The sequence below is a fragment of the Chiloscyllium plagiosum genome, unplaced genomic scaffold (assembly GCF_037043375.1).
Source record: "Chiloscyllium plagiosum isolate Xiang-an unplaced genomic scaffold, Cpla_swu_hap1 HiC_scaffold_38, whole genome shotgun sequence".
NCBI lineage: Eukaryota > Metazoa > Chordata > Chondrichthyes > Orectolobiformes > Hemiscylliidae > Chiloscyllium > Chiloscyllium plagiosum.
The window spans coordinates 35,359,544-35,373,396 of NW_028270176.1; the positions used below are offsets into that span (position 1 = coordinate 35,359,544).

Consider the following 13,853-nt stretch of genomic DNA (forward strand, 5'->3'; position numbering starts at 1 on the left):
AAGTGGCTGCTCCCTCAATCGGATTCCAGGACCGACGGTCGATATCATCTACGAGAAGCCCTGCGGACATTCAGCTCAGAGAGCACCTTCCAAACCCATGACCATCCAGAAGGACAAATCACACAACACTGGCATCATGTGAAATCACACACTTTTGGAGCACTGCCCCTTCATCAGTCAAGGGGCAGCAGGTACATGGGAACACCACCCCCCTGCAAGTTCCCCTCCGAGCCCCTCACCATCCCGACTTGGAAATCTATCGGCCGTTCCTTCCTGGGTCAGAATCCTGGGATTCCCTCCCTCAGGGACATTGTGGGTCTACCCTACAGCACATGGACAGCAATCCAGGGTTGTTCAATACATAATGGAATACAGGGAGAACTAGCCATTTGGATACAGAACTGGCTCAAAAGTAAAAGACAGAGGATGGTGGTGGAGGGTTGTTTTTCAGACTGGAGGCCTGTGACCAGTGGAGTGCCACAAGGATCGGTGCTGGGCCCTCTACCTTTTGTAATTTACATAAATGATTTGGATGTGAGCATAAGAGGTACAGATAGTAAGTTTGCAGATGACACCAAAATTGGAGGTGTAGTGGACATCAAAGAGGGTTACCTCAGATTACAACAGGATCTGGACCAGATGGGCCAATGGGCTGAGAAGTGGCAGATGGAGTTTAATTCAGATAAATGTGAGGTGCTGCATTTTGGGAAAGCAAATCTTAGCAGGACTTATACACTTAATGGTAAGGTCCTGGGGAGTGTTGCTGAACAAAGAGACCTTGGAGTGCAGGTTCATAGCTCCTTGAAAGTGGAGTCGCAGGTAGATAGGATAGTGAAGGAGGCGTTTGGTATGCTTTCCTTTATTGGTCAGAGTATTGAGTACAGGAGTTGGGAGGTCATGTTGCGGCTGTACAGGACATTGGTTAGGCCACTGTTGGAATATTGTGTGCAATTCTGGTCTCCTTCCTATCGGAAAGATGTTGTGAAACTTGAAAGGGTTCAGAAAAGATTTACAAGGATGTTGCCAGGGTCGGAGGGTTTGAGCCACAGGGAGAGGCTGAACAGGCTGGGGCTGTTTTCCCCGGAGCGTCGGAGGCTGAGGGGTGACCTTATAGAGGTTTACAAAATTATGAGGGGCATGGATAGGGTAAATAGACAAAGTCTTTTCCCTGGGGTGGGGGAGTCCAGGACTAGAGGGGCATAGGTTTAGGGTGAGAGGGGAAAGATATAAAAGAGACCTAAGGGGCAACTTTTTCACCCAGAGGGTGGTACGTGTGTGGAATGAGCTGCCAGAGGATGTGGTGGAGGCTGGTACAATGACAGCATTTAAAAGGCATCTGGATGAGGACATGAATAGGAAGGGTTTGGAGGGATATGGGCCGGGTGCTGGCAGGTGGGACTAGATTGGGTTGGGATATTTGTGTCAGCATTGCCACGTTGGGCCAAAGGGCCTGTTTCTGTGCTGTACAGCTCTTTGACTCTGTGATATCTGGGTCAGCATGGACGGGATGGGCCGAAGGGTCTGTTTCCGTGCTGTATGTCTCTATGACTGTATAATATCACATCAGTTGTATGACACTTTAATCCTTTGCTATAAATTCTGTGTCCTATGAGCCTGCCCCACTAGAGGAACCTCGATTATCCAAATGACACGACGGGGAGTATTTTGTCCGGATAATCCGAAACTCGGATAATCGAATGCTGGATAATCGAGGTTCTTCTGTACCTGATGAAGGAGCAGGGCTCCGAAAGCTAGTGCTTCCAGATAAACCTGTCGGACTGTAGCCTGGGATTGGCAGCTCATCCCCATCTTCCCGAGTTGGGGGGGTAAATAAACCCAGCCTTCGGCTACCACTCCTGAAATTTTTAACTTCCTGCACCCCAGTCCAAGTCATTCCTGAATGGGTCAGCGATTCCAAATCCTACACGCTGTGACTCACCAATAACTACTTCCCTTTCTCAAAATTAAAAACAACATTAACTCCTGCTTTTCTTGAAATGGTTAATGAGGAACTGCCCTGTTACAATCAGACCAGTGACACAGGTGTAAGGTATCTGGAGGTGAATGTGGTTTTAAATGGATGCCCTCCTGGCTGCCTATGACCTGGGGGGGGAAGGATGTGTTTGACTGGCTGGTTTCTCTGTCCCTCACTCCCTCCCACCTTTGAACGTTTGCCTTGGTTAAGGTGAGTTCATGCTGAGCTTTGAGGGGGGGGGGGAGAAAAAGAGCAGTGAGAGAGGGGTGGGGGGAGGTGACTGTATGTGTTGAACTGCAGGGAGAGAGGTGTCAGTTTTACTGAAATCTGTAGGAGCGCAGAAACGTTTTCTTTTTGAAGTTTTGAAAAAGTTTGGGATTTCATCACTGCTTCAGCTGGATCTGAGTCACTGACAGAAGGTGAGACCTGCAAGTTTCTCTTCATTAATCTTCCTTTCATAAAAGAGTTTGTAAGCCGCTTAACTAAGGTGTGGGAGACGTTAAAATTGGTTGTAAAAGCTGGATGGATGGTTTCCTTTTAAAACTCTCTCTTATTTCTCTGTTCCAGCTCACCTGTTTTTGAAGACAGACGTTCTGTTTATGTGGGAGCTGGGAATATCCGCCATTGCTAGCTCTGTGTTTTTCTCTGCTTTTGTTCAACGGTTTTCAAAATAATGACCGAGCCAGAGGGTACGTGTGTCTTTTGTTTGTTGTTGAGAAAGTTCAGGAATTGAGAAGCAAATAAAGACAATGTTGTGGGATTTTCATGGATACGTTGGGGCTGTTTTCCCCGGAGTGTCGGAGGCTGAGGGGTGACCTTATAGAGGTTTATAAAATCATGAGGGGGGGGGGGGGCATGGATAGGGTAAATAGACAAGGTCTTTTCCCTGGGGTGGGGGAGTCCAGAACTAGAGGGGTTTAGGTTGAGAGGGGGAAAGAGACCTAAGGGGCAATTTTTTTTCACCCAGAGGGTGGTATGTGTTTGGAATGAGCTGCCAGAGGAAGTGGTGGAGGCTGGTACAATGACCGCATTTAAAAGGCATCTGGATTGGGGACATGGGTAGGGAGGGTTTGGAGGGATAGGGGCCAAATGCTGGCAAATGGAGACTAGATTAATTTAGGGTATCTGGTTGGCATGGACGGGTTGGGCCGAAGGGTCTGTTTCTGTGCTGTATGTCTCTAACATGCGTCCTCAGAAATCCATCCCATGTATTTCACCCTCAGTAGGGCACTAGTGTATGCAAGGTCTGCCCAAATGATGCATTCTCTGTCTGTGTGTGTGTCTGTGTGTGTGTCTGTGTGTGTGTCTGTGTGTGTGTCTGTGTGTGTGTGTGTGTGTCTCTCTCTCCTGTCATTTCTCTGACTGGAGTTTATAAAGTATGGTGTTCTGGATCCATTCTACAATGTTACGGAGTTTTGGGGGGAAATCCGATCTGACCCCATCCACTCTCTCCCAGCCAGCAGCCCAGCAGGGTGAGGTTGGATTTGATACCTATCCTGGATGTTTCTTTAATTATTTCTTCCTGCTCGCTCTCCTCTGACCCTTGATATACCATTTCCTCCAACAGTACTTTTGCCTTTTACGGTGAACCGAGATACAAAGTTATCCCAGTGGCAACTGTAAGATTTCCACACTCTTTTTTTTCCCCCCACGTGTTTCAGTCTCCCATTGATCCGCATTCAGGTTTAGCTACTCTCCTCCTTTTTCTTCCATGAGAACTATCATGGGCTGAAGGGCCTGTTCTGTACTGTTCTATCTTCTATGTTCTAACTAGGAGTAGCCCATTGAGCCTGTCCCATCGTTCAGTGAAATCAGGGCTGATCTTTCTGTGGACTCACCTCCACTTACCTGCCCCCTCACCCGAACCCTTAATCCTTTCACTGTTCAAAGATCTATCGATCAACTTTCAACGAGGTAGCTTTGACTGGGGTAGGGGGTCCCACAGATTGCCAACCCTCTAGGAGCTGAGGTTCCTCCTCAGTTCCGTCTGAAATCTGCTTCCCTCTCCACCCCCCCCCCTCCCCACCCCTCCCCAGTATGTTGAGGGTGTGCCCTCTCGTTCCAGTTCTCTGCCCCCAGCCAGTGGAACCCCCCCCCCCCTTTCTATCACATCGATTCTCTCCATCAGTTTATACCTTTCTGTAAGCTTCCCCCTCCCGTCATTCTGAGGTGACTCAGACTCTGGGAGTGAGCCCCCCCCCCCACCTCTGCACCCCCTCCCTCCAGGGCCCAGTCCATCCTTTCAGAAGTAAGGAGACTGGAGCCACATGTGGTCCTCCCAGAGCGGTCTTGTCCAGCCCGGCCTCAGCTCCCTGGTTGTAAACTCCATCCCTCTGGCACGGGAGGGCAGTATTCCAGTCGCTGTCTTCACTATCTGCTGCACCAAAGTTTCTTGGGGATTACTCTTTCTTTCACGGGATGGCGGTGGGTGGGCGGGGGGGGGGGCACAGCTGGTGAGGATGGTGTTTGCTGCTTGATCCAAGTGAGCCCCTCTTGGCCTTTTCAAGAGGAGAAGCTCAACACAGTCTTGGTGGGTCTGGAGTCACGTATGGACATCCCCGGGATGTTTGTGAACTCGATGGGTTTTTGACAACAATCGATGAGGGAATAGATTGGGTCGGGATATCTGGTCGGCATGGACGGGTTGGACCGAAGGGTCTGTTTCCGTGCTGTACCCTATGAGTGTGCCAACTCTCTCTGAGCTGGGTTTCCGGTTGAAACTTTATTAAGTGGACGTTAAGTTCCGTGAGGTGCCGTGGTGGGATTGGATTCTGCGTTCCCCACGCTCCCCCCCCCCCCCCACTCTCCCCCTCCTCCCCCCACTCTCCCCCTCCTCCCCCCTCTCCCCCCCCCAAGTCATCTCTCTGGATCAGTGACGTCAACCCAGACACTTGGGAGTTCTCCAGTCTCCCTTCGCTGAGTTTTCCGACTTTCCCTGGAATCTGAGGGGTCACGGAGCACCAGGTTATAGTCCAACAGGTTTATTTGAAATCACAAGCTTGCGGAGCGCTGCCCCTTGGCCGGGTGAGGTGGGAGGGAAGTGCACTGACAGAGTTGATGGGCAGAGCGATCACCAGGGACTGCTCTCCCACCTCATGTATCACCCTCTGATTACCCTGCCGATAAACTTCACCTCCTGAAGGGGCGGCCCTCCGAAAGCTTGTGCTTTCAAATAAACCTGTTGGACTATAACCTGGTGCTGTGTAACCTCTGACCCTGTCCTCCCTAGTCCCACACCAGGTTGTCCACACCATCTCGCTCCCGTGCGTTAAACTTCACGCTGACCAATCAGAGGGCTGTTGCCAAGCAGACAGCACCAATTTCAGTCAGAGTCATACAGTCACAGAGCTGTGCAGCACAGAAACAGACCATTCAGCCCAACCCGTCCATGCTGACCCAGATATCCCAACCCAATCTAGTCCCACCTGCCAGCACCCGGCCCATATCCCTCCAAACCCTTCCTATTCATGTCCCCATCCAGGTGCCTTTTAAATGCTGTCATTGTACCAGCCTCCACCACTTCCTCTGGCAGCTCATTCCACACACGTACCACCCTCTGGGTGAAAAAGTTGCCCCTTAGGCCTCTTTTATATCTTTCCCCTCTCACCCTAAACCTATGCCCCTCTAGTTCTGGACTCCCCCACCCCAGGGAAAAGACCTTGTCTATTTACCCTATCCATGCCCCTCATGATTTTATAAACCTCTATACGGTCACCCCTCAGCCTCCGACGCTCCAGGGAAAACAGCCCCAGCCTGTTCAGCCTCTCCGTGTAGCTCAGACCCTCCGACCCTGGCAACATCCTTGTAAATCTTTTGGGAACCCATTGAAGTTTATCCTTTGTTTGTCAGAGTTAAAACCCCTCAGTTGTTACAATTAATGCATAGGGCTCTGTAAAGTTGGACTGTCTGCTAGTATAATGGGGCTGTTGTTCCTGATCTCTGTCCAACAATCACCCATCAGCATTCCATTCCATTGCAACACCTCTGATGCCCAGCACCAAGGCAGCGCCGCACTGTCGGAGGGTCAGCGCTGAGGGGAGTGGGCACTGTCGGAGGGTCGGCGCTGAGGGAGCGCCGCACTGTCGGGAGGTCAGTGCTGAGGGAGTGCCGCACTGTCGGAGGGTCAGTGCTGAGGGAGTGGGCACTGTCGGAGGGTCAGCGCTGAGGGGAGTGGGCACTGTCGGAGGGTCGGCGCTGTGGGAGCGCCGCACTGTCGGAGGGTCAGTGCTGAGGGAGTGGGCACTGTCGGAGGGTCGGCGCTGAGGGAGTGCGCACTATCTTGAGGGTGAGCGCTGAGGCAGTGGGCACTATCTGAGCATCAGCGCTGAGGGGAGTGGGCACTGTCGGAGGGTCAGCGCTGAGGGAGTGCTGCACTGTCAGAGGGTCAGCGCTGAGGGAGCGCCGCACTGTTGGGGGGTCAGCGCTGAGGGGAGTGGGTACTGTCGGAGGGTCAGCGCTGAGGGGAGTGGGTACTGTCGGAGGGTCAGCGCTGAGGGGAGTGGGCACTGTCGGAGGGTCGGCGCTGAGGGAGCGCCGCACTGTCGGGAGGTCAGTGCTGAGGGAGTGCCGCACTGTCGGAGGGTCAGTGCTGAGGGAGTGGGCACTGTCGGAGGGTCAGCGCTGAGGGGAGTGGGCACTGTCGGAGGGTCGGCGCTGTGGGAGCGCCGCACTGTCGGAGGGTCAGTGCTGAGGGAGTGGGCACTGTCGGAGGGTCGGCGCTGAGGGAGTGCGCACTATCTTGAGGGTGAGCGCTGAGGCAGTGGGCACTATCTGAGCATCAGCGCTGAGGGGAGTGGGCACTGTCGGAGGGTCAGCGCTGAGGGAGTGGGTACTGTCGGAGGGTCACTGCTGAGGGGAGTGGGCACTGTCGAAGGGTCAGTGCTGAGGGAGCACCGCATTGTTGGAGGGTCAGTGCTGAGGGAGTGCCGCACTGTCGGAGGGTCAGTGCTGAGGGAGTGCCACACTGTCGGGGGGTCAGTGCTGAGGGAGTGGGCACTGTCAGAGGGTCAGTGCTGAGGGAGTGGGCACTGTCTGAGGGTCAGTGCTGAGGGAGTGGGCACTGTCTGAGGGTCAGTGCTGAGGGAGTGGGCACTGTCGGAGGGTCAGTGCTGAGGGAGTGGGCACTGCCGGAGGGTCAGTGCTGAGGGAGTGCCGCACTGTCGGAGAGTCAGTGCTGAGGGAGCGCCGCACTGTCGGAGGGTCAGTGCTGAGGGAGCGCCGCACTGTCGGAGGGTCAGTGCTGAGGGAGTGGGCACTGTCGGAGGGTCAGTGCTGGGGGAGTGCCGCACTGTCGGAGGGTCAGTGCTGAGGGAGTGGGCACTGTCGGAGGGTCAGTGCTGGGGGAGTGCCGCACTGTCGGAGGGTCAGTGCTGAGGGAGTGGGCACTGTCGGGGGGTCAGTGCTGAGGGAGTGGGCACTGTCGGAGGGTCAGTGCTGAGGGAGTGGGCACTGTCGGAGGGTCAGTGCTGAGGGAGTGTCGCACTGTCGGAGGGTCAGTGCTGAGGGAGTGGGCACTGTCGGAGGGTCAGTGCTGAGGGAGTGGGCACTGTCGGGGGGTCAGTGCTGAGGGAGTGGGCACTGTCGGAGGGTCAGTGCTGAGGGAGTGGGCACTGTCGGAGGGTCAGTGCTGAGGGAGTGGGCACTGTCGGAGGGTCAGTGCTGAGGGAGTGGGCACTGTCGGAGGGTCAGTGCTTAGGGAGTGGTCACTGTCGGAGTTTTATGACTTTCCAATTCCACATTGATTCATCGAAGTGGAATCCCACCAGCCGGGGGTGTGTGGGACCCAAATAGTATCCCAGGGACCTGAGTCCTGAAGAGTAGATGGACTAGGAGTTCAGGGACATAATCCCTTTGGAGTTTGTGTCACACACCGACAGGGGGGTTACGAAGGGGTTTCACACACTCCCCTTCATTGCTCAGCCCTTTGAGTGTAGGGGTTGGGGACGTCATGTTGGGGTTGTACAGGACATTGGTGAGGCCCCTTCTGGAATACTGTGTCCAGTTCTGGTCTCCCTGTTATAGGAAGGATATTATTAAACTGGAGGGGGTTCCGGAGAGATTTCCCAGGATGTTGCCGGGAATGGGAGGGTTGGAGTTATAACGAAAGGCTGGATAGGCTGGGAGTTCTTTCCCAGGAGCGTCGGAGGCTGAGGGGTGACCTTATAGAGGTTTATAAAATCATGAACGGTATGGATAGGGTAAATAGACAAGGTCTCTGCAAACCCACATTTCCCATGGCCAACCCACCCTAACCTGCACTTCCCTGGACACTATGGGACAATTTCCCATGGCCAATCCACCCTAACCTGCACATCCCTGGGCACTATAGGACAATTTCCCACGGCCAACCCACCCTAACCTGCACTTCCCTGGACACTATGGGACAATTTCCCATGGCCAATCCACCCTAACCTGCACATCCCTGGACACTATGGGACAATTCCCCATGGCCAATCCACCCTAACCTGCACATCCCTGGGCACTATGGGACAATTTCCCATGGCCAACCCACCCTAACCTGCACATCCCTGGGAACTATGGGACAATTTCCCATGGCCAATCCACCCTAACCTGCACATCCCTGGACACTATGGGACAATTTCCCACGGCCAACCCACCCTAACCTGAACATCCTGAATGTGGGCGGCACGGTGGCACAGTGGTTAGCACTGCTGCCTCACAGCGCCAGAGACCCGGGTTCAATTCCCGCCTCAGGCCACTGACTGTGTGGAGTTTGCACATTCTCCCCGTGTCTGCGTGGGTTTCCTCCGGGTGCTCCGGTTTCCTCCCACAGTCCAAAGATGTGCAGGTTAGGTGAATTGGCCATGGGAAATTGCCCGTAGTGTTAGGTAAGGGGTAAATGTAGGGGTATGGGTGGGTTGCGCTTCGGCGGGGCGGTGTGGACTTGTTGGGCCGAAGGGCCTGTTTCCACACTGTAATGTAATGTAATGTAATGTAATCTAATCTTATCTAATCCCTGTGCTGTGGGAGGAAACTGTAGCACTGGGAGGAAACCCACGCAGACACGGGGAGAACGTGCAAACCCCACACAGTCAGTCGCCCGAGGGTTGTTTCTGCGCTGTAATGTTCTTTGTTCTTTAGAGCAGGTTTAGATAGAGGATCTGGCTCAGCACAGGCTTGGAGGGCCGAACGGCCTGTTAGTGCAGTGTCATGTTCCTTGATCTTTGAGGGTGGGATTGAACCCGGGTCCCTGGCGCCGTGATGCAGCAGTGCTAACCACTGAGCCAGCGTGGCAGACCTTCTCCCTGAGGCCTGAGGGTCTCCTGAGGTGGTGCTAGGTGCTAGGGGAATGCATCTTGGCCATGTTTGCCACCCCTTGCGGTTGGCAGTCACGGACTGTCTGTGTGTGTGTCTGTGAGTGTGTGTGTCTGTGTGTGTGTGTCTGTGTGTGTGTGTGTGTCTGTGTGTGTGCGTCCCAGTGCGAGAGAGTGTGTGTCCCCTGACCGGGAGGGAAGGTGGTGTATTGAGATACTGGTGTCTCTCTCTCGCTAACACAAGTTGCTTTGTTTGAGATAGAAATCAGAGCTGTTTTGTAACTAAAACTGTCCTCCTTTCACTGTCGCTGGGACCTCACTGACAGTCCAGGCGGGAGCAATGCTGGGTGCAGCAGCACAGGGCTCTACTGACTGACTTTATCTAGCGCCTACAGTCAGGAAACCTCCCGAAAGTGCTTCACTGCCTTTATAAACAGGCAGGATCTAAACCAGAGTCCGATCTGAGGGGGTGGGGGTTTGTGGGGTCAATATCGGGCACAGGTGACGGACAATGCAATCCAAGCGTTTGTACAGATGCACAGGAAGATCCCAGAAACCCCCAACCTGGGCTGCTGAAGGGACAGCCCCCAGTGACTGAGAGACGGGCATCGGGTATACTCTAGAGGCCGGAATTGGAGGGAAGTTACAGAGATAGGGAGAGGGTGTAGGGGCTGGAGGGGGTTAGAGAGATAGGGAGGGGGTGTAGGGGCTGGAGGGGGTTAGAGAGATAGGGAGGGAGTGTAGGGGATGGAGGGGGTTACAGAGATAGGGAGGGGGTGTAGGGGCTGGAGGGGGTTAGAGAGATAGGGAGGGGGTGTAGGGGCTGGAGGGGGTTACAGAGATAGGGAGGGAGTGTAGGGGATGGAGGGGGTTACAGAGATAGGGAGGGGGTGTAGGGGATGGAGGGGGTTACAGAGATATGGAGGGGGTTACAGAGATAGGGAGGGGGGGTAGGGGCTGGAGGGGGTTACAGAGATAGGGAGGGGGTGTAGGGGCTGGAGGAAGTTACAGAGATAGGGAGGGGGTGTAGGGGCTGGAGGGGGTTACAGAGATAGGGAGGGGGTGTAGGGGCTGGAGGGAGTTACAGAGATAGGGAGGGGGTGTAGGGGCTGGAGGGAGTTACAGAGATAGGGAGGGGGTGTAGGGGCTGGAGGGGGTTACAGAGATAGGGAGGGGGTGTAGGGGCTGGAGGGGGTTACAGAGATAGGGAGGGGGGGTAGGGGCTGGAGGGGGTTACAGAGATAGGGAGGGGGTGTAGGGGCTGGAGGGGGTTACAGAGATAGGGAGGGGGTGTAGGGGCCGGATTGGGGGGGGGAGGTGACACACTCTATTGGCAAGGTGCCAGTTTGGGTTGTGAGGACTGAACTGTTCGAGGCGGGGGGTCTTTAATCCAGCCCCACTGTGGGGGGCAGGGGTCGGAGAGAGTGAGAGGGGAGTGGGGCCCCCTGAGCTGACAGTGCCCTGTGAGTCGGGAGAGATGGCTGTCCCATTCCCTGAGAGACGCAGTGATGTCAATGGCCTTACCCTGTCAGGAATGTAAACTGGCCAAAGGTCGCTCCTGCCGATGGGCAGCAATGTCTGTCAGTCTGCTGTCTGGGTCACATGGTCGTGCACAGTGTCCTCTCTCTGAACAGGGAACACAGCCTGTAGATTACATTTCCTACAGTGTGGAAACAGGCCCTTCGGCCCAACAAGTCCACACCGACCCTTCAAAGAGTAACCCACCCAGACCCAATTCCCTCTGACTAATGCACCAAACACTATGGGACAATTTTCCATGGCCAATCCACCCTAACCTGCACATCCCTGGGCACTATGGGACAATTTCCCATGACCAACCCACCCTAACCTGCACATCCCTGGGTACTATGGGACAATTTCACATGGCCAACCCACCCTAATCTGTACATCCCTGGGCACTATGGGACAATTTCCCATGGCCAACCCACCCTAACTTGCACATCCCTGGACACTATGGGACAATTTCCCATGGCCAACCCACCCTAACCTGCACATCCCTGGACACTATGGGACAATTTCCCATGACCAACCCACCCTAACCTGCACATCCCTGGGTACTATGGGACAATTTCCCATGGCCAACCCACCCTAACCTGCACATCCCTGGGACACTATGGGACAATTTTCCGTGGCCAATCCACCCTAACCTGCACATCCCTGGACATTATGGGCCAATTTCCCATGGCCAACCCACCCTAACCTGCACATCCCTGGGCACTATGGGACAATTTCCCATGGCCAATCCACCCTAACCTGTACTTCCCTGGGCACTATGGGACAATTTTCCATGGCCAATCCACCCTAACCTGCACATCACTGGGCACTATGGGACAATATTCCATGGCCAATCCACCCTAACCTGCACTTCCCTGGGCACTATGGGACAATTTTCCATGGCCAATCCACCCTAACCTGCACATCCCTGGGCACTATGGGACAATTTCCCATGGCCAATCCACCCTAACCTGCACCTCCCTGGACACTATGGGACAATTTCCCATGGCCAACCCACCCTAACCTGCACATCCCTGGGACACTATGGGACAATTTCCCATGGCCAACCCACCCTAACCTGCGCATCCCTGGGATACTATGGGACAATTTCCCATGGCCAATCCACCCTAACCTGCACATCCCTGGGCACTATGGGACAATTTCCCATGGCCAATCCACCCCATCCTGCACTTCCCTGGGCACTATGGGACAATTTCCCATGGCCAATCCACCCTAACCTGCACATCCCTGGGCACTATGGGACAATTTCCCATGGCCAATCCACCCTAACCTGCACTTCCCTGGGCACTATGGGACAATTTCCCATGTCCAACCCACCCTAACCTGCACATCCCTGGGCATTATGGGACAATTTCCCATGGCCAATCCACCCTAACCTGTACATGTTGCAGTTGTATAAGACTCTGGTGCGGCCGCATCTGGAGTATTGTGTGCAGTTTTGGTCGCCATACTATAGGAAGGATGTGGAGGCACTGGAACGGGTGCAGAGGAGGTTTACCAGGATGTTGCCTGGTATGGTAGGAAGATCGTATGAGGAAAGGCTGAGGCACTTGGGGCTGTTTTCATTGGAGAAAAGAAGGTTTAGGGGTGACTTGATAGAGCTGTACAAGATGATTAGGGGTTTAGATAGGTTCAACAGTGAGAACCTTTTTCCACGTATGGAGTCAGCTATTACAAGGGGGCATAGCTTTAAATTAAGGGGGGGTAGGTATAGGACAGATGTTAGTGGTAGATTCTTTACTCAGCGAGTCATAAGTTCATGGAATGCCCTGCCAGTAGCAGTGGTGGACTCTCCCTCATTATGGGCATTTAAGTGGGCATTGGATAGGCATATGGAGGATAGTGGGCTAGTGTAGGTTAGGTGGGCTTGGATCGGCGCAACATCGAGGGCCAAAGGGCCTGTACTGCGCTGTATTCTTCTATGTTCTATGTTCTATCCCTGGACACTATGGGCCAATTTCCCATGGCCAACCCACCCTAACCTGCACATCCCTGGGCACTATGGGACAATTTCCCATGGCCAATCCACCCTAACCTGTACTTCCCTGGGCACTATGGGACAATTTTCCATGGCCAATCCACCCTAACCTGCACATCCCTGGGCACTATGGGACAATATTCCATGGCCAATCCACCCTAACCTGCACTTCCCTGGGCACTATGGGACAATTTTCCATGGCCAATCCACCCTAACCTGCACATCCCTGGGCACTATGGGACAATTTCCCATGGCCAACCCACCCTAACCTGCACATCCCTGGACACTATGGGACAATTTCCCATGGCCAACCCACCCTAACCTGCACTTCCCTGGGACACTATGGGACAATTTCCCATGGCCAACCCACCCTAACCTGCACATCCCTGGGACACTATGGGACAATTTCCCATGGCCAACCCACCCTAACCTGCACATCCCTGGGCACTATGGGACAATTTCCCATGGCCAATCCACCCTAACCTGCACTTCCCTGGGCACTATGGGACAATTTCCCATGGTCAATCCACCCTAACCTGCACTTCCCTGGGCATTATGGGACAATTTCCCATGGCCAATCCACCCTAACCTGTACATGTTGCAGTTGTATAAGACTCTGGTGCGGCCGCATCTGGAGTATTGTGTGCAGTTTTGGTCGCCATACTATAGGAAGGATGTGGAGGCACTGGAACGGGTGCAGAGGAGGTTTACCAGGATGTTGCCTGGTATGGTAGGAAGATCGTATGAGGAAAGGCTGAGGCACTTGGGGCTGTTTTCATTGGAGAAAAGAAGGTTTAGGGGTGACTTGATAGAGCTGTACAAGATGATTAGGGGTTTAGATAGGTTCAACAGTGAGAACCTTTTTCCACGTATGGAGTCAGCTATTACAAGGGGGCATAGCTTTAAATTAAGGGGGGGGTAGGTATAGGACAGATGTTAGTGGTAGATTCTTTACTCAGCGAGTCATAAGTTCATGGAATGCCCTGCCAGTAGCAGTGGTGGACTCTCCCTCATTATGGGCATTTAAGTGGGCATTGGATAGGCATATGGAGGATAGTGGGCTAGTGTAGGTTAGGTGGGCTTGGATCGG

At 53.9% G+C, this 13,853-nt stretch overlaps 1 protein-coding gene across 4 annotated transcripts in view; it reads left to right on the top strand.

Annotated features, from left to right (window-relative positions):
- The first annotated feature begins 2,089 nt into the window (after positions 1-2,089).
- hpn (hepsin) overlaps positions 2,090-13,853 on the top strand; it is a 47,320-nt gene continuing 35,556 nt past the window's right edge. For 3 of the 4 annotated variants that reach the window (XM_087980767.1, XM_087980770.1, XM_087980769.1), the window contains exons 1-2: positions 2,254-2,394; positions 2,543-2,664. In XM_087980767.1, coding sequence (XP_087836893.1) covers positions 2,649-2,664 — 16 coding nt within the window. In that variant the 5' untranslated portion in view covers positions 2,254-2,394; positions 2,543-2,648. Of the gene's footprint in view, positions 2,186-2,253; positions 2,395-2,542; positions 2,665-13,853 lie in introns of those variants that run through there. The other variant, XM_087980768.1, reaches the window with a different exon arrangement.